The sequence below is a fragment of the Haemaphysalis longicornis genome, unplaced genomic scaffold (assembly GCF_048455015.1).
Source record: "Haemaphysalis longicornis isolate Haplotype H1 unplaced genomic scaffold, Haemaphysalis longicornis Haplotype H1 scaffold_1, whole genome shotgun sequence".
Lineage (NCBI taxonomy): Eukaryota > Metazoa > Arthropoda > Arachnida > Ixodida > Ixodidae > Haemaphysalis > Haemaphysalis longicornis.
This window is the reverse complement of record NW_027526203.1, coordinates 247,194,455-247,213,614: the sequence shown is the minus strand read 5'-3', so window position 1 is coordinate 247,213,614 and position 19,160 is coordinate 247,194,455. Positions and strand designations below refer to the sequence as shown.

Here is a 19,160-nt window from a genome sequence, read left to right as displayed (position 1 = left end):
CATAATCGGGGTGCACGACTTTAGCCCTGGGCACCCTTCTCTCTTTCCGTCAACTGCCGCACAAGAGCAATGGGAGATGCTGCTGTCCAGCTCCTCTCTGCCTACCCAGTTTCAGCTGGTGGAGAGAGCACAGGCGGCACGGACTGAGAATGGGCTACAGTGAAGAAGTAACCACTCCCCTGGGCCGCACTCAGGGCCTTCAGGAATGTGAATAGAAGTATAGTAAAGGAGATAGCCGACGCCTGGGTAGCCGGTTAGAGAGGGGTTTATTCACGGTCGAGACGTTGGTTGGTTGGATCCGGAACAAGAATGGCGCGTACCCCTTCAGGGGGATTGGCCAAGTCTTATTGTGATTTCACTGTTGAAGAATCTTAGTAACTAGTTTCAAACGAAGGGAAAATAGGGAACAGTGATGCTAACAATTTTGGATAAAAAAAAATTCAACACTACTGTACCAACAGGTATTTCAATAAACGATTGAAATTTGTTGATGCAATTGATTAACAAGGCAAGCGACCTGTTTCGGCAATAAATGAGTGAAGAGCGCGAAAACATCCCCGTTGCACCAACCAAGCCCGACTGCCCCAAATGACAATAAATTGCACACGCAAGAGCACACGCGAGACCAGACGCGGAGCGTTCTTCTGCTTCTTCGTCTTAATTCCTACACCGATGCACCGCATACCCGCATAGGCGGATGGCGCTGCGTTAGGTCGACTTGCTCTGAGGCGCCCGCTCATACTCTTCGCCACAGTATTTACTCATCCTCCTCCTCCTCCTCCTGCACCTCGTCGCCTCCGTCCGCGACGGAGAAGTGAGATCGTTTAACACCGGGTTTGAGCTTTAATTTTATAAAAAAAGAGTTTCCACTCATGTGCTACCCCAATACAACTCAACAGACCACCGTTCAGGCATCATGCATTAATTTAACCTTACCAACACTCTAAGAACTCGAGGAGTGCTGGGCACTCTGTCTAGGAGTAAAAACTTTTGTCCCACATTTCACTCCCTTTGGAAGCATTGGGCGACTCTTCCGAGGAGTAGCGCGTGGCGGCCGAACGAGAGGCGAAACACTCCCCGTGGGATTTACTTGCTGCTTTCGAAGCGGAGTACTTGAACCCTGTGTGGGAATTGCAATGCCACCTCCAAGGCAGCGTTCCGTCACTCCCTTTAGGCGTAAATAAGCTCTATTGGCGGCGTTCCCGGATACTGCAGACGGGTACTGCTACTCTCTCTTGGAAAGCATCTCGTTACGCCTCAAGAGCGTTCTGCTATTCCCCGCGAGGCAGCGTGCTTTCGCTCCGCCTGCTACTAGACCCCCCCCCCCCTTCCCCACGATGGTACTATAGGCAGTTACAAGCAAACAAAACAAAACAAGCTATTTTGAAACATGGAAAAGAAAAAACAAGCTCAGACTTTATTTTTCAAAATACCACAACAATCGGTTCATTCTGCAATTTAACACAAAATGCAATTTATTGGGAATTAAAATATCACGGCATAAAAACGGTTCGTACTCCACATGCACACAGGAGACATAGCGCCTATTTAGGATACATCCAAGAAAGAAAAATTCACAAATAAAAATGCAGCGAAGCAATTGAAAACACTGAAATACAAACATTAAATTATGACGATAAAAATGACATTAACATCCACAAATAAAAAGGTACTGGCATTAGCACGAAAAGCGTCAGTATAAATCAGGGTGTCGAACCGAAAAAAATACCGGTTCGGTTACGGTTCGGGTTCGGGTGAAATAATTTCGTTCCGGTTCAGTTCCGGTTCGACAAAATCACGTACCGAACCGGTTCGCGAACCGGTTCGGGAGCTTGAACCGGTTCGCGAACCGGTTCGATGAGTTGAATTGTCACTGAAATTAGAAAAAAAATATTTAGTAGTTTAAAGCGACAGTAAAATCAAAACACAAACAAAAACTCAAAATGCTGCTGTTCCCCAAGGGCAGAGGCGCAATTGCAAAGCAAACTTTAAACATTCACGAGATATTAGAAAAACAGATGAAGTGGTGACGATTTACCACCTACTTTCTCGTCCAGACTTTATGTTGTCCTAGCGACTATTCATATAGCAACCGCCAAGAGATATGACGGTGGGATATATTTTCTGCCTTTTCATTTTTCGCAATCGTCGCTATGGAATCGCCCATCACGCTAACCTTGAAGCCTTAAATTTAGGTCTGCGTACTGGCGCGTACAAATATCAGCGCTTAATAGTGTGCATTACAATCAGGATGTCATCGTACCGCCTGACCCCCGGCCATCGTTCCGTGTGCTACATTGCGGAATCTTATAACAGATTATGCTGTTACAAAATGAAAGGGAACTTTGACGCGCGGAGCATGAATGAACATTTTTGGGTAGACGCTCTTCAATTCGTCCACAGCAGTACTCCCCTCCGACCCGCCGCGGTGGCTGAGTGGCTAGGCGCTGCTGAGCGCGAGGTCGCGGGTTCGATTCCCGGCCTCGGCGGCCGCTTTTCTGATGGAGGCGAAAAGCAAAAACGCCCGTGTGTACGAAATTTCTGCGCACGTTAAAGATCCCCAGGTGGTCAAAATTAATCCGAAGCCCTCCACTACGGCGCGCCTCATCGCCTGCGCTGCGTCGGCGCGTTAAACCCCACAATCAAATCAAATCAGTACTCCCCTCCGGAACGAGTAGCAGTAGAAGTAATGTAGCGAATTGGGCAGTCAGTACAAGTGCACCTTCGGAAAAAAAAAGCAGATCTGAAAGAGACAAAACTGCAGAACAAACAAACAAACAGAAAAGATCACCGCTGTGCGAATGGGACAGTGTGAGGTACCGGCCTGCCTTTCTGCACGTGTCATCTGCTTTATTACTGTTTCTGCTTCCAAGACAAGGTCAAAGGCTGCAGTTTCTTGCCAAGGGATTAAGTGCGCACCTAACAGTTTTCCCTGACATATCTGTTGTTATTTGTACTTGTAAGAAACGGAGCTTGTCCACTGTACTGTCCTCAAAAACGGTCGTGGGTAAGGGACATCGAAGCCACTTGTGGTCACAAGCAGGCGGTTTAGCCACTGAGTAGCTCCTGCGGTCACACTTGTCAAGTATTAACAATTTGCAGGTGTCGGACCTTTTAAACAAATTATGAGGAGGAGGAGGAGGAGGAATAAACTTTATTTATGCGAGCCTTAGGTGCTGCTGTCTGGGCACCCGCCTGGTGGGGGGAACAAAATATGAAATGCAAAAAGTTTGCACACATCGGGAATGGGCTTTCGCTGCTGCGCACTGGAGCACTCCTGCAGCCTGATTGCTCCACTAAAGTCGCAGCTAGGGAAGGGCAAAGTCGTTTTATATCCCCTGCAAGCTGCGGAGAATGACATTTCGTTTGGTCAGCTTGCGCTACGCTCGCGCTTCCAGCAGCACAGACCATTGCTACATTGGTGCTCATTCATTTCTCTTGTGGCGTGAGTGTTCAATTGTCTGGAGGGGAAAGTGCGCGAGCGGCTCCGAAGTTGATGGTACCTACGTGGAAGAAAAAAAGGCCTGAATTGCATTGACTGTGCAGTGTCAACAACGGAGGGTCAAACCGTTTCGGCATGAACCGGTAACCGTTATTTCTTTTTTCGGTTCAGTTCCGGTTCGGGTTCAGCGCGCTCAAAAAATAACGGTTCGGGTTCGGGTTGTTCCGGCAAAAATACCGGTTCAGTTCCGGTTTTCGGTTCGGTTCGGTTCCGGTTCGACACCCTGGTATAAATACAGCAGTGGGAGAATAGTTAACAGTATTAACATAAAACAAAATGGCCTTAGTACATCAGTGAGTGCTTCACATGGACTGGAAAAGCCAGCTCTTATTTAGCACACATAAAAAATATTTACAAATAAATTTTGCGAAAGAAAAATCTGGGACTAAAACAATTCAGCGTGGATTACTATTAACGCATTACAAGGTGCAATCAACACAAAGATACAAAGCCATTGACACGGCAACTTTGCAAGATATATTTTGGTGGTACAATAGGGAACCGCAGGAAACATTCCAACTGGGTTTTTTAGGCGGGTGGTTTTCAAATGAGGATGCGCTAGTAAGATTTAAAAAGGCATAACTTGCTATAAAAAACAAACACGTTCGAGCTTAGTGGCGGCCTTCAGAACAGTACCGACCAGGGCACCGTGCTTGAGCCAAAGTAACGGTATACAGAAGCAAGACGGTGCGCTTCGCCTTTGAAGCGTATTACACAATGAACGGCCAAAACACAGACAGCAGCAATGGGAACCCATCCACGATGTCCAAGGGTGTGAGGAGAAGTGTCTTGAATGCGACGGCCACTGCTGCTGACGCCTCGGGGATCTCTCCCTCTCTCTCAAAAAAAAAAATCTTCGGGCAAGTAGCGTCTTCCCGTGGTTCCTACATAGACAGAAAGAGGGGGACAGCAAAGGTAAGTTCCACAATGAAAAAAATATTAACGAGTTTGACAAGGTTAAATGAAGTTTATTGGGTGATAGATTAGTTTTTGCGCCGAGAGCACGCACTGAACCCGTATTGGAATGCCATACTGCTTGGCGCAGTATGGCATTCCAATGCGGGTGCGGATGTGGTGACCTTGGATGCCACCACGCTCATTGTACCACTTGGCCAATTTCATGTCAGACAGCGCGCCCTACAGCTGTCTGCTTACGCACTGCGCCCCAAACCCATTAGTGCTTACGTGTCCGTAGCTTCAACTGTTTACCCCGCCATCGTTCCCGGTATAAAAACATTGCACAAAATTTAAGGAAACATAACTCTTTTTGTAAGGTTATAATCCCTGAATAATTTGCATTGGATTTTGTCCTCAGCCGACTGCAACGTAGGGCCAATTATACGTTCACAAGACTAGCGTGGAAAAGTTGCTAATGGGTCATATAGCTAGTGTTTTCTTCATTCTCGAGTACGCTTCATTGCATGCACGCTGCAGATCGCAACAATTGATGAGAACCAATAGGCTAGTTTTGAACGATCAGAACGCTCGAACGCTCGAGCGACGGCGACAACTGACCCGAAAAAAGTAATGTAATGGGTACAACAAACAGTGTGGGCGACAGCGACAAACGAAAAAAAGTAATGCATTGCTGCCAATGCCCTTCGTCGTCGTTGCTGCCGCTCGCTTGTGGGCTGCTTCTGTCCGGGAATAAACCCGCGACGGCGACGGCCCGTCGCCTGCCGCTGTCGCCGCCGTCAGCGGCCTGTGTAAAAAATTTTCGCTTGTCTGTGTCGCACATACCTGTTTGCCGTACACACTGAGTGTGGTTTCTCGCGTCGCTCATCGCCTTAGACGCATGTAAGTACCGCTTAACAGTGCGGTGAGTACGCCCCCCAAAAGTCCCATTTCCGTCCATCCTGCCCTCAAGCAAAACGTAAAAAAACTTGTCTGAACAGCATTTCAGTCTGCTGCTGTACGCGCGGCGGTCACTAAAATTATTGTAATTTAGTGACTACCACGCGCTAGACGCGCTCCTATCACTCAGCCTATTGTACGCAATTTTTTGGAGCCGCGCAGGTAGCCACAGCTACTGCACGGCCGCCACTCCAACCCTAGCCGCCGAGCTAAGAGTACAGCGTAGCGCTGCGACTACTCGCGCGACCATGCTTCCTACCTGCGAAAACATTCCGCAAGGATACCAACACTTCACGAATCAAAGGGATTGAAACGGTGCAAGAATCGACGCTGTTTGCACACGGATACAAAAGCCGGCCTTCAAAACTAAGCAACAGTCAAAATCAGTCACGAAAACGTTAGGACTAACCGCTTCCGCGGACCGAAGTACCGAGAGTAACTCTGCTTCGTTAAATATACAAGACAAGAATACGAGGTTAACTGATGGCTTACCTCTACTTCCCGCCAGCGTTTCTTCGTCCGGTAGATAAATCCAAGGTCGTAATAGCTGCGAAAGATCCCAAGCTCAAGGCGCGAAGCCTGCGACGGCCGCGGATACAGTCCGGCCATAGCGCGCGCATCGCTACACAGTGCGCATAGTTCCGAAATCGGCCTCAGCGCTGTCGCCGCTGTGATGTTCGTCCGAAAGAAAAACTAGTACCACGCACGCACGCACGAATGAACGAATATACGACTTGCTCGCGTGTGCATGATGTCGCGCTGACGCACAAGCGGCCAACAGTTAGCCAACACGCGTCGTATACTGTGTCGAAGCAAGTATGACGATAAGGGCAGGTCCAACTTCCCATGTTGCACGAAGCGTCTGCTTGAAAGCCCACTTCGTTCGTAGCACATTGACATCACGGTCTGGCGCGGCCTGTAAGTCGCCCGTCCGGCCTTGGCGGGTTCACCGCCTGTGTAGGTTTTTGCAGAACCGTTTTTTGCAGAATCCGTTTGCAGAATCCGTTTGCAGAATCCGTTTTTTTAGCTCGACTAGGCGCGGGACAAGCGTACGTCTATCAAACTCTTTCAAAGCGACCGTCTGCAGCGGTCCGTAGATTAGTTCCATCGGTTTGCCGCCTGCCGCCACTGAACGCTGCGAGCAATCGTTACACGAATTCATACTCTTGCACGTTTAGAATTCGCGGCAGAAGTAATCGGGCGCTTTTTACACAACCGCTTTATATAATATATTCGTATGCAAATAAAACATCGCTGATGAGTTGGTGTGCGCAGATGGCAGGAGTGCATCTCCATGCTTACTCCCGCACTGGACAAGAATGAAATTGCAATTCTACTCTTCGTACTGGAGATTGGAGACGATGCGCAGGTTTACTTTTCACTGGTGCGGGAGCAGAACAGGGGCTGCACTCCGCCGCGCACGAGAAGAGTACGCGGTCAGTTTTGCTCTCCTCCTCATGGGGAGCGAGCATTGCATCCAACTCCCCGCAGCTTTCGAGGGGAGTCCACCAACGCTTGCAAGAGTACAATGACGGTTGGACTCTTCAACTGCTCCCCCGATTTCTTAGAGTGAAGAATATCTCTTAGAAGTAATATAGGATGTGGTTAAGTTCATTTCACTTCTCTCTGGTTTCAAGTACGACGTGAGTGAATTTAAATGTCGCATGGGTAATCGTTGTGGGTGCCGTTTACAGCTTTGCTTTCCAACCACATTCACAGGCTGGATTGGCGCAATTTCTTTGTAGTACTTTAGATTCTGTGACAACGCAAAAGGATTAAAAGCTTTTCCTTTGACCTCGTTGTGAACAGGTTGAGCTATTTTCCAAATGAAGCGTTCACGTATTTCGAGCTGCGTTTCCACATTGGGCTGCCTGCTTATCCTGCTATCGACCAGCAGTGTGCAATGGAGAAAGTTATCCTTTATGCTCGCCTGAAAAAGAGTAAACAAAATGCCGTGATTGTAAAGGTTGATTAGATGAAAAGGGGATTGTTTAATGCCAATCGGCTATAATGACCAAACAAAATATGGTATTTTAAATTGACTTCAAGGAACCAGAAGTTATTGTAATGCTGTATTGTATCAGCGCTCGTGAAAGATCCCCAGGTGGTCAAAATTAATCCGGAGCCCTCCGCTACGGCGCGCCTCATCTGCTATGAAGCGTCGGCGCGTTAAACCCCATAATCAATCAATTAATCAATCAATCAACCAATCAATCAATCACTGGTGTATTGTAAAGGATAAAGTTACTTCTACATTTCAGGGGGTTCCGTTCCCTGTCGCAGCTTTGCGTGTGATAAATGGATCTTGCTCCGTCTACTTGCCGTCCTAGTGCACCCAACAAACCCTAGAGTTGGTCGTTGGTCCAAAGTCGTTGCAATTTATCAACGGAGTCCGCCGATATCTCAACTCGGTGTCCGTTGGGAAGCGATGCAGCAAAAACACGTCGCAACCACACTGCATTTTCTCCAGGCAGTGTCGTGCAGATGCGAGCTGTCGGCGACTTTTTCTCGCTTTCTCTGGTTGTTCGATAACCGCACCCCTGCACAGAGCTGGCCAAGCGACGTTTGCGTCTTAAACGGCATTGCAGCATTGGCTAAAACAGTTGAAAGTTCCGTAAAAACTAAGCACACAGTACGAAACACTCCTAATCTACGCAGTGGAGCAACAGCGCGCCGAGCGATGTTAGCAGCCCAGCGCGCACAGGCAACGCTGGTCCGCCGGAAACGGAAGGCGCGCCGGCCGCCAAGAGAACTGGTTTGCGAGTATATTTCTCCTTTCCCGGCTGCTTATGGAAAATGGTGTATAATATATACATGTAATGTGCCCAAACCTGCGTGGGGCGCCAATACTGCGCTTCTTCGTATAAACGTATTACGTTAACATAGACATTCAGTTTTGGATCAGCCACCTGCGGGCAACTGGACAGCAATTTTTCCAGAAGCTTGTCCGGCAAGCTGACTGGCAACCTTTCGGACGATGGTCGTCAGAGAGATGTCTCGTCACGTGCGCGCAGGCTTCTGGTACAGCCCTGAAGCGGAGTTCACGAGGAAGTGCATCGACGCGTCGCAGGACTGCGTCACTGGCAGGGTCCGCCTGAGTCTCTACAAGGGCCAAGTCTACATCCGGGGCCGCTGGGCACCCAACTCGCTCTACAACCAGCAACTAGTTAGGTGAGGCTACGTGCGGCACGCATGTGTACCGCTATGGGTGCGGGTAATAACCCGAGATGTCGCTCGCCCGCCGTGCTTGGCGCAACTGTTGGGGATGCGTGGATTAGTGGTGTTTGTAACCTCGCCTTAGTCGCATTTACTGCGTTAAAGTTGAAACTCCCACAAAGCCCGTTAACTGGACGTTTTTGTGGTGCACTCCCTGAGGAAGCTATGTAGAGGAACTCTATGGTGCACGGACAAATAACGCCACCAGACAGCAGTGCAAGTTCACAGTCTTTCGTGCCGTCTGGATGACTTTGTGCAACTTTCCAGCCGTTTTCAGTGACTCTTTCTTTGCTTCATCGGCACAGGGTGAAATGTTTTTAGAAATGTCGCACACAAAACAGGCACCTAAGCCAGCACTTTTAGCCCCCCCCCCCCCCCTTTCCCTCCTCACTGCCTCACCAGTGGAGCATTATCGGATGTATTCACTGGGCTTTCGACCGCACGGCGGCGCTACCTCCGTGGCGGCACCGACACCATACATGCACGTGCTGTTTCACTCTGCCGCGCGGGCAGCGCGTTTTCCAACGCGAAACGTGGTTTGCGGCAGAACGTTCATGTGGACCATGTTTTAACTGCGTGATTCGTGGGTTTGTGAGCCTTTTGTCGTAAGGAGTAGCCAGTATTGCTTTCGCTTCGAAATTCCAAACGGCGCGTTCACGCTTCCTACAACCCGAAGCAGGCCGCACAAACAAGACAAGCGCGCTGTGCTTTTTTTTTTTTTTTTTTTTTTGCTGTTTCGAAGTGAAGGATAGAGCAGTGATTGAGGACGGTCTGACTTCATTCGACGGATTCGCACTGAGCTTATCGATGGCATGACTAATCAGTACCGAATCTGTTACGCCCGTTTCATTTTAGGTGGGCCGGACGATGGGCGTCGAAGTTTTCCCCTCGCACTTCGTCACATGCTTGGAACATTACGAAGTGCTTAAAATGTGCACAAATTAAGACAGCCGGTCAACTTTATGGATGAGACGAACCAGGCTGGTCACACAGCCTCAACATGGGCTACTTCGAGTGTTTTGAGGTGAACGCGCATACATGCAATGCCGCTTCTCAGGAGATTGTGGGCATCCAACTCTTTCCTCGCGTTCGACTCTTCTCATGGCCGAGCGTGTTCCGAGATAACACACTAAAGCTTAACTACTTCAAAAAACAGCGCAGAGGTGAAGACGTATGTAGTGACAAACTAGAGCGCACTTGTTTGTCACTTGTCTCCGCTGAAGTAGTCAAAGCGTGCTCCGTGATCTTATTCTGCTTATAATTTCTGGTTCGTCTACGCCGAAAGGAAAACACTTGAAAATCATGGGTTTATTCTTTGCCTACGCCGGCGCGCCTAATTTTATCACGTATTTACCTTGCGATCTTTTCCACCCAGACCCTGTGCATAATCGCTCAGCTTTAGTGGTAGCTGAGGTGGAGTACGGGCATGCGTTCAACGCACCGGAACGCTGTCTCGAGATCAACTCACCATCTCTCATACTCCTCAAAAAGCGCACAGCATGCCTCAGCGGCAAAAAAAAAAAAAAAAAGACAGCGCCTCGTCTCACACGCCACAATCACATTTAATATCGTCGCAGCCTTGGGGGGAGAGATGTTCGTAACTCTAGCCGGGGTCGGTTGAAGCAGTGCAAGAAATAAGGAAATCAGCGCATGGGGATGAAACCGAGAGCTTGAAACGTACCGTGTTGTTCACGCTGCTTACCGCGTCTGTCTAACCATTGGATGGCTGCATTTCGTGGCGCGAAGTCACACCATCTTCAAGCACTGCCCTAGCCTTCGATTCAAAAGAGCGAAACAAACAAACAAACAAACAAACAAAAAACCGGCGCGCTTGCTTTCGTCGTGCGGCCTGCTTCGGGTCTGCGGCTGTAGAAGACGTGAAAAGCGCCGTCCGGAATTTCGAAGCAAAAGCAATGCTGACTACTCCTTACGACAAGGCAATCGCAAATCCATGAGTCACGCAGTGAAAACACCGTCCACACGCACGTTCTCAACCGTACGCCGCAAACCACGTTTCGCGTCGGGAAACGCACTCCCCGCGCGGCATAGTGCAACTAGTGCAACCGCACATATGGCGTCGGCGCCGCCGCGCTGGTAGCGCCTCCGCGCGGTCGAAAGCCCAGCGAGTATGCACCCTATAGAATATATATCTTTTTGGGTGCCACTATTCCACATATCGAAATAAACAAATGAGAAGAAAAAATCCCTGATTTTGGGATCAATGTAAATAATTTGGCAGCACAAGACTGAAGGTAATCTTCAGACAAAAAAATTAGCGTCTCTATTTATTCTATTCATCGTGAGCATTTGTCTTCATTTTATAAGGGAATTTTTACTGCACTACGTTCTAGCAGGGATTTCTTGACGTTGCGAAAATGGGGGGTGCAGGGGGGGGGGGGGTGCAATATCCTACCGAAAGTAACTGCCGCAGAAAAGCGTGGACGTCACGCACTGAAGGACAGTTTCCGTGCGAAGCTGGATTAATAAATAGACGCAGATAAACTTCTGTGAAATTCTTACACTTTTCATAATAAAACGAGTCAGCGATGCTAATGGTAACAAATATCGTATAGGCAGTCATCGGAGTAATTACACCAGAAATGTGTGCCTTATCAGCAAGAATGGTACAGTGTAACATTTCGCTTTACGGATAACTTTAGTGTGTATTCGTCATTAGAAACATAGCTTAGCAGACGCCGTTAAATTGCCTTCACCCACTGCCTATGTTTCGAATGTTTATGGCATTTATGAAATTTGTGGAACCTAAGAAACCTACAATGCCGTCTAATAGGGCCAACTCTAGATAACAACTTGTCGAATTGTTGAATTAGTACTGCTACCAGAAGAATAAAAAGCATGCACATATTTAGAAACAACCACGTAGATAGGCCATGATACAACTTTAGCACTGCTGCAATACCTGCTTCGAGCCGACAAAACAACCTTTTATTCCTCATAGCATTGACGAAATAATGCAAAGAATGTGAAGCGTATACATGTGCTCAATCGCGTTAGGAGTACTTGCACGGAGTGAGTCGTGTCATTTCAGATAGTACCAGCCTGTGCGCTAACAGTGGGCCTAGAGCGCTGATAGGTCCGGGGAATCCATGCGTTCACGAGCCTTCAATTGTATAACGTGAAACAGGCGTAATTTTCAAACTGCAATTAAAGCGCGCACTTTCTAATGCAGTAAGGTAAACAACAGAAACTACATTCATTTAACATTTGTAGCATTTAACATTTGTAGCGACGCTATTTGTTTAATGATTGATTTGATTGCTTGTAGAGTTTAACGCGCCGACGCAACGCAGGCGATGAGACGCGCCGCAGTGGAGGGCTCCGTATTAATTTTGACCTCCTGGGGATCTTTAACGTGTGCCGAAATCCCGTACACACGGACGTTTTTGCATTCCGCCTCCATCAGAAAAGCGGCCGCCACGGCCGGGAATCGAACCCGCGTTCTCGTGCTCAGCTATTTGTTTATGGTCGGTGAATTGTCGCGAGAACTGTTTTGCGCACCTGAGTGCTTACGCTGCGTATTGAACACTCCGATAGCCCGGCCACACGGGGGCTTAGAAGAGCTTTAAACCTAATTACATTTGACTCAAATGCCACCATTGAGCTGCTACACGACGTTTTTCAGACTTTGGGTTGGGATGCCATTCAAGTTAAAGGAGCATCATCACCGACCTTTTAGGTTCTCAAAGGCCTTTGAAGCGCGAACGCTCGCACTCTCGGGGTGATGTTTCTTGATGCCATGTGCACAATTAGTAAAATAGTTATTTACGAGTAAACTTAGATGTGAAAGAGCAATTTTTGAATATTTTTCATATGTTATAGTTTTGTATTAGTCAGTGTACGACTGTAACCTAAATCTACTCTCGACACCGACGACGAAAAAAAATAATCTACCTACGGAAGCCAAATGGCCTACATCGTTTAGTAATTAGGATTTGGTAAATATGCTCGCCTCTATTTATAGGTATAGTTAATTTTACCTCGTACAATGGTTTTCTTGTTTTGCCAAGTTTAACTTTGAAATTAATTTTTTTTTTTTCAAGTTGTGAGAACGAAACTGGGCAGCAGCAGCGATACCAAAACGTGGCGGGTGGACGCGCATGTTTTCAACTGCCTCTGCGAATTGCGCAGATCGGCGGAGCTTAATTCTTCCAGCTTGAATGACATTTAAAATTGGGAAGTCCATTTGTTTCGAATGTAATTTCAAACGACCATATGGAGCGGGGGCTTCGCCACAATGCGCTCGATCGACCAATCCACGCAGCCAAGGATGAAATTAGTGCTGCGAATGACGATGTCGGGGATAAGATTTAGCTCGAAACTTCAGTCTGCTCTGTGGCATTACGCAATGCAAGCAAGCATGACGTTCTGCACTGCGCAGTTACACAGCGTAGATAACATGTTTTGAGTCTAATAGTACGCATGTTGCTGCCATTCACCAAATTTGCTTTGTTGGTCGCTCGGCAAGTAAATTGGGGTGAAGCTGAACCACCGGATCGCCTTAGAGTGAATGTTCTAGAAAGTATTCTAGGGTCTGCAAAGAAGCGTGAAACGAAAGCCATTTTCAAGTGAAATTAAATTCGTTTTGAACACGTCGAACGCAGTAAGATTTGGAATGGCTAGAAAATGCAGAAACGGGCAATGGACAATACAAACCCGCCGACCGGATAATCTATGAGCCACTAAGCGCCAGTTCCTTCTTTCACATGTCTACAAGGCTGCGGACGATTGCAGCTGTACATTTCATAACAGGTTACTGCGTAGAACTCTGCCTCTCTCCGGATGCCTACCAACTGTGCAACATGTATGTGCATGAGTTTCTGCATGCTTGCAGAAACGACTGCCGTAACCGAGATTTCTCTGTTTCAATCTTGTCGTTGAAAGAAGCAGCACAGTATGAATACACTCGAAAGAAGCGTAAGCCTTTAAAACAAAAGTCAAAGGTGACTTCAAAGTATGTATGTAATGCAAAACGCACGGAATCAAAGAGTTCATGTTGGTTCTCGACCAGCCGTCGGAATCTAAGCCTGCAATATTCAACATCTGCGGTTATTTAGGCTGCACCAAAATCCCGCACACGCGGACATTTTCGCCTTTTGCCACCAGCAGGAAATGAGCAGCTGGTAACTGCACCACGCACGACTCCGTGCTGAGCAGCGGAATGCCTCAGGCACTGATTCTCCGGGGAAAGGACGGGTATTGTACTGGCCCCACCATGGACGCCGATAGTTCATGTGCTAATTGGCAGAACTCATAACTGCGGTTTGGCTCCAGAAATCCTGCAGAGGTTCACCATGGTTCTTGTATCGTATAAAAAGTGGGGCCAGTCTGACCAGACTCTGCTGCACAATAGGGTGAAATCAAAACCGCCTTGTCTGTTTCATGTCCGCGCTCGATATCAGTAGCGCCCATTACTGCTCAAATTGAAACTGATTTCGCTTGATCCATAAACGCGTCATTCTTCCCTCATTGGCAGCATGGATGTCCAGGGAGACTACACCCCGTCCGACGCCGGCGGGTTCATCAAGATTCAAGCACTCAGGTAAGCCACGAGAATATGTGTAAGCTAGCGGGAAGTACAATACAGTACAATACAGCTTGTACTGGTCGGTCGGACGTGGTTCTCACCTTTCTTTGATCGAAAACTTCAAAGCGCACAAAAAACGGGAAAAAAGAGGAGCGACACACCCAATGGACACACCCAAAGCGCTTGGGTGTGTCGCTCCTCTTTGTTCCCGTTTTTTTGTGCGCTTTGAAGTTTTCGATCATGCACCAACTAGCCCAACTTGCCGTATTGCTTCATCTTTCTTTACCTCTACAGAAAGCGTTTTGGAGCCCGCAGAATTTCGTCCAACGGAATCACCCGTTAAAAAATCCACCTGTGCTGCCTGAGTACCCAAGCGACGAGCTTGAGTACTCAGGCAGCTCAGATTTGACGTTTCATAAATTTACTTTATGTTTTATAAATGCCTTGACTAGGCGATTTGGCTGAGCAAACAAAGAAAAATCGCGTGAAACCCACATGCATTCATGCTTATAAAGCGTTGACCGTTTCCCCATTGCAGGTATATATATGTGCTACCCAGTATGGGTACGTAACTTTGCTAGGCTTCAGAAAATCAATAATGTAACCTATAAACCGCTTTTAACTTCACGCTTGTAACCCTTAGAATGGACTGGGATAAAGAAAACATCAAAATTGATCCATTGTAACTTTTATTTTACAGGTTACATCCCTTTAGAAGTTACATTATGGGTTACCAGGATTAGAGTGTACGCATACACGATTCATAGTACTGGCGCATATTTCTTGTGGTCGAGCCTTCTAGTGCTTGCGCTGCCAGTAATTGATTGATTGATCATGATGGGTTCATTTACTGCTTAATGAATTCCCAGCGGGCCTGTTGCAGGGCGCGCTGCAACAGCCTAAATTCCCGGTTATGAAGCGTTGTCCGACACACCGCTTTGGGTATATTGTTGCTTGATAGTTCAAACTTTGCAATTTTAACAGCAGCAACTGTTGCGTACATGCCGGGTACATGCCGGAATGTCGGATCTTATGCCTAACGTCACGCTTTGAGGTCTTACAACGTAAACCGGTACCCACAGCTTGAAGTACCTATAGCGCAACGGGTACGTTTTTCAAAGGCTATACCAGATGACTGAGTTAGACCTTCAAGCTAAACGTTAGGCCTGACGTTCTATGTTCAGGTTTAACTTTTGTTTGCCTTCAAGATGCTTTACGAGATGCCAAGGAACGCTACGCTCACTGTACGTCGAACTGCAAATACCGGTTGACAACGTTTTTGTGCCGTCGCATGCACGTGTCGCCCCCTCCCTAGCTCTACTGAGCATCAACCTTTGCAAAAGCGAGTTATAAATGGCAAATTCCGAAAGCCTTCAGACAGGGTCACCCCGATTTCATAGACGGGCCGCTTACGCTGGTACGTAAACAAGGGCGTCGAATTTGCAAAAAAAAAAAAAGAAAAAAAAAGAAAAGAAACTGAAATCTGAAACGCGCATATAACTGCTTGCCCGCCGTAGGGGTCGATTTATACTCAGGGCTACGCATATGATACGGCTCTGGGAAGATCTTCCACGTACTGCGGTTTGGCAATTCTCAACGTCGTAACTAGACTCATTCACTTTGGATGTGCTAAAAAATGTGATCGCGGCCTTCCCCCTCTATAGTTCGCGAACAGTTCACGCAGCGAAGAGTCGTCATGCAGCGAGTTCTTTAAGCGTGTTTTTTTTTATTCTCGTTTTTTTTACTCAACTCCTTGCAATCTTCGTCGTTTATCTTTCTCCCGAAGCGCGACAATTAGTGCGGTGCGACGACGCTGTTGAGCGCATAGCCGGTGTCTTGCGGCAATTTCGGCACAGGTCATAGCGGCTTGGTCGCGGACAGCTTTCTCTGGAAAGTAAACCGCGGAAAAGTTTTGCAGTAGAAACTGTCCGTCGTGAAAATTCTGCAATGCACGTACGCTCGGCAATTCCTTGGTATGTGTAACGTGTCAAGCTTTCTTCGTACAGATACAGTGCGAAACTTAGCGGGTCTCTTTCTTTGTTGTTGATCCAGTGGTGACGCCTGACAAGGAGCTCTGTATTGAGATCTTTCTTGTTCTTTTCGCAGAATCTTAGCTTAATGCTTTTTCTCTCTCCTCGCAGGCTGCGAGAATGGCACCGAGTCAACAGCGCCCCACACAGCCGCAAGGAGGAGCTTCATGCCGGATTTCAACAATAAATACCAAGGAATTAATGAAGCAAGCACGTGCATTAAAATCTCGATGACTACCCTCTCCGTTTGTGACATTTCTTTTTCTCTGAACTTATTCAACCAGGTTTGTTGATTGTGGCCTCCACTTCAATTTCCAACTGCCCTCCCAGGAGTGAGCATTTGCATTTACCTCACTCACGAGATTTCTTACGAAATGGGGGATTTCGCTACACTTCGTTCCACATAGGATTTGCTTAGGCTTAGTAAAAGACACATTTGAAAAGTTCAGCTTGTGTAATGGAGGTACACCGTCCTGTTCACTTCCAAAAAACATGGAGGGTGACGCTCCTGATGTTTTGTTTTCGTGTGAAGTCCAACAAAGACGCACTTACACAGCAGCCAGCGTCGATGAAGGACTGTGTGCGATTTACTATACGTAGATTCTTTTTACCGGCGCTCTGTTTCCGAAAAAAATCAATCGTGTAATTTGTGAATTATTGTACAAGAATTTTATATCATCAAATCATTAAACGCTACTAAATATTTTTTATAAGGAGAAGTAACCTAATTCAAAGCATTTTTGACAAAACAGGCTGCATCCGGTTTGAAGCAAGCGCTTTTGCCTAGTTTACTTTTGCGCTATGCAAGGAGGATGGAGGGAACAAAAGATGCTACTATTCTCACCTTCTTGGGAAGTTGTGTCCAAGGCTTCCTCCGCTCTGGACGTAAGCAGGAGCTTTGAAGAATTGCCATTTGGGTTTGTTGGTATACGTCCATAATTGGAACAGCGATATTCAAACACCTAGTGATCTTTCAAAAGGTTTCGATGCCATCAATGTTTTTGGTGATGACGCAGATTCTATTCTAGACCCTTGTATATATATTGAGAGACAAGGGCTAGGAACGGCGTTTACTGAGGCGTTCGAGCCGCAAGCACCGCAGAACACACGATGATGATGATCATGTCCGTAGAAGATGATGGAACAGTGCCGCATGGCTGGTGCTGATGAGTATGTACACATGAAGACGAGGTGCGGGAATTGTCCTCTGGAGTTCTCCACCGCCGGGAGTGTGGTCGCGAATGCTCACAATATATATACCGTTTGAACTTCCCGCCAGGTCCAGTGTACCGTCTTGTCCGTCATGGCGGGATCTGCGCGCCTACAAAGACGGACCATATCCTCGGCGTACAAGGTGACACTCTCGTTCTGGCGCTGATTTCTTGCTTGAAGGACAGCCTGAGCCTTTTCTTTGCGGTCGCTGCTCGTGAAAGTGGCTAGTAAGCGCTGACGAATCTCCTCCCACGACGAAAGTGTGGATTCATGGTTCTCAAAGCACGTTCGCGCGCCTTTCGTACCAACCCAAGAGGCTAGTTTGCTACAACTGCCACAACGTCGGACACATGGCTCGCTCCTGCCCGGCAGAGGCAGTTTGTACCTCCTGCGGCAAAGCGCACTCGGAAGACGATGATTGTGGCCCTCAGATTTACTGTGTTTCTTGTAAGGAATTTGGACACATTGCCCTCAACCACACGTGTCCCAGCAGAATCCCTACCCCACCAGCCAACAAACCTCAATGCGATGCATTTCGGGGTGTATCTTGGGCTGACCGCATTAGAAATAATTCAGCATCGGCGAATCAATCCGATGCCGTCGCATCTTCTTCCAGTAAGCCCCAGGATGCAACTTTGGCCTCCATGCTTTCGCAACTGGCTGCATTGCGTTCCGACATTCAACAGCTGCGAACTGAAAATCGCCAACTCCGCACAGAGAACCAAGAGCTCAGAAGCCGCCTCCTTGACAGAACAAAGCCTCCCGCGGAGTCTAACTCCAAGCTTCGTCTGACCTCCCAAAACCGACCCAGCCGTAGCCCCAGCACCAAGCGCACAACACCCTCCAAGTCGTTCCATGACTCCCCTCTTCAACTTGCCCGCCAGGCTGTCCGCACGGACATTCACTATGAGCGTCTCGCGCGCCAGGCAGATCGAAAAAAAGACCAGGGAAATTTTGACAACCAACTCAGCCAGATCAGAACCCTAATCGAATCTGTTATTCAGAAACTGCCCAAGCAAGAGCCCCCCAAAGAGCCCCCTCGCAAAGTCCCATCGTGACCCACCAAGCAGCCACAATAGGTACACCCCCGACTGCCCTACAGTGGAACTGCAGAAGCTTGTCAACAAGAAACTATCCTCAAACAGAAAATAAAACAAATTCAACCACTCTATATTCTCCTCCAAGAAACGCGTTGTACACCTCACGTAGCTACGCATTTCACGTTTTCTAACCCCTCTATACCTCATCACATCCGCCGTGGTTCTCTTACCAATTCTGTTCTCCCCGGTTACGCTGCAGTTCTTGTGCATTCCTCCGTAGGTACCCAGCAAATTTTTTCTAGCGAATTCAACTCCAACAACCATGAAGTCATCGCAATGCACACCCGCTTACCTAGCGGTAAGACTATTATCGTGGCCACTGCCTATTACAAACCTGTCAATTCAACAGCACTTAACGTCTCTTTCGCCTGGCTTCCTGCTCTCATGGCCCAATTTCCCGGTACCCCAATCCTTCTCGGTGGTGACTTCAATGCACAGAGCACCACATGGGGCTATGCCCACACTCATTCTCGTGGACAAGCGCTAGAAGACGCCGCCGAGGCCTCAAATCTCATTTTAATCAATGAACCATGCCCTTAGCGAAAAGTAATACGTTTGAAATACGTACGAGTACGCTTGAAGTGCACTTCAAATATGCTTTGTATTTGTAAATGTATTTTAAGTGCATTAAAAATTGCATTTTCTCAATTTTTAGTAAATATTGAAAATACATTATTAAAAATACGGGAAAAATACAGTGC

At 47.6% G+C, this 19,160-nt stretch overlaps 1 protein-coding gene across 2 annotated transcripts in view; it reads left to right on the top strand.

Annotated features, from left to right (window-relative positions):
• Nucleotides 1–16,390, top strand: part of LOC144143603 (argininosuccinate synthase-like) — a 200,824-nt gene extending 184,434 nt beyond the window's left edge. For both annotated transcript variants that reach the window (XM_077675444.1, XM_077675434.1), the window contains exons 12-14: nucleotides 8,371–8,527; nucleotides 14,067–14,132; nucleotides 16,259–16,390. In XM_077675444.1, coding sequence (XP_077531570.1) covers nucleotides 8,371–8,527; nucleotides 14,067–14,132; nucleotides 16,259–16,334 — 299 coding nt within the window. In that variant the 3' untranslated portion in view covers nucleotides 16,335–16,390. The remainder of the gene's footprint in view (nucleotides 1–8,370; nucleotides 8,528–14,066; nucleotides 14,133–16,258) is intronic.
• Nucleotides 16,391–19,160: the final 2,770 nt, after the last annotated feature.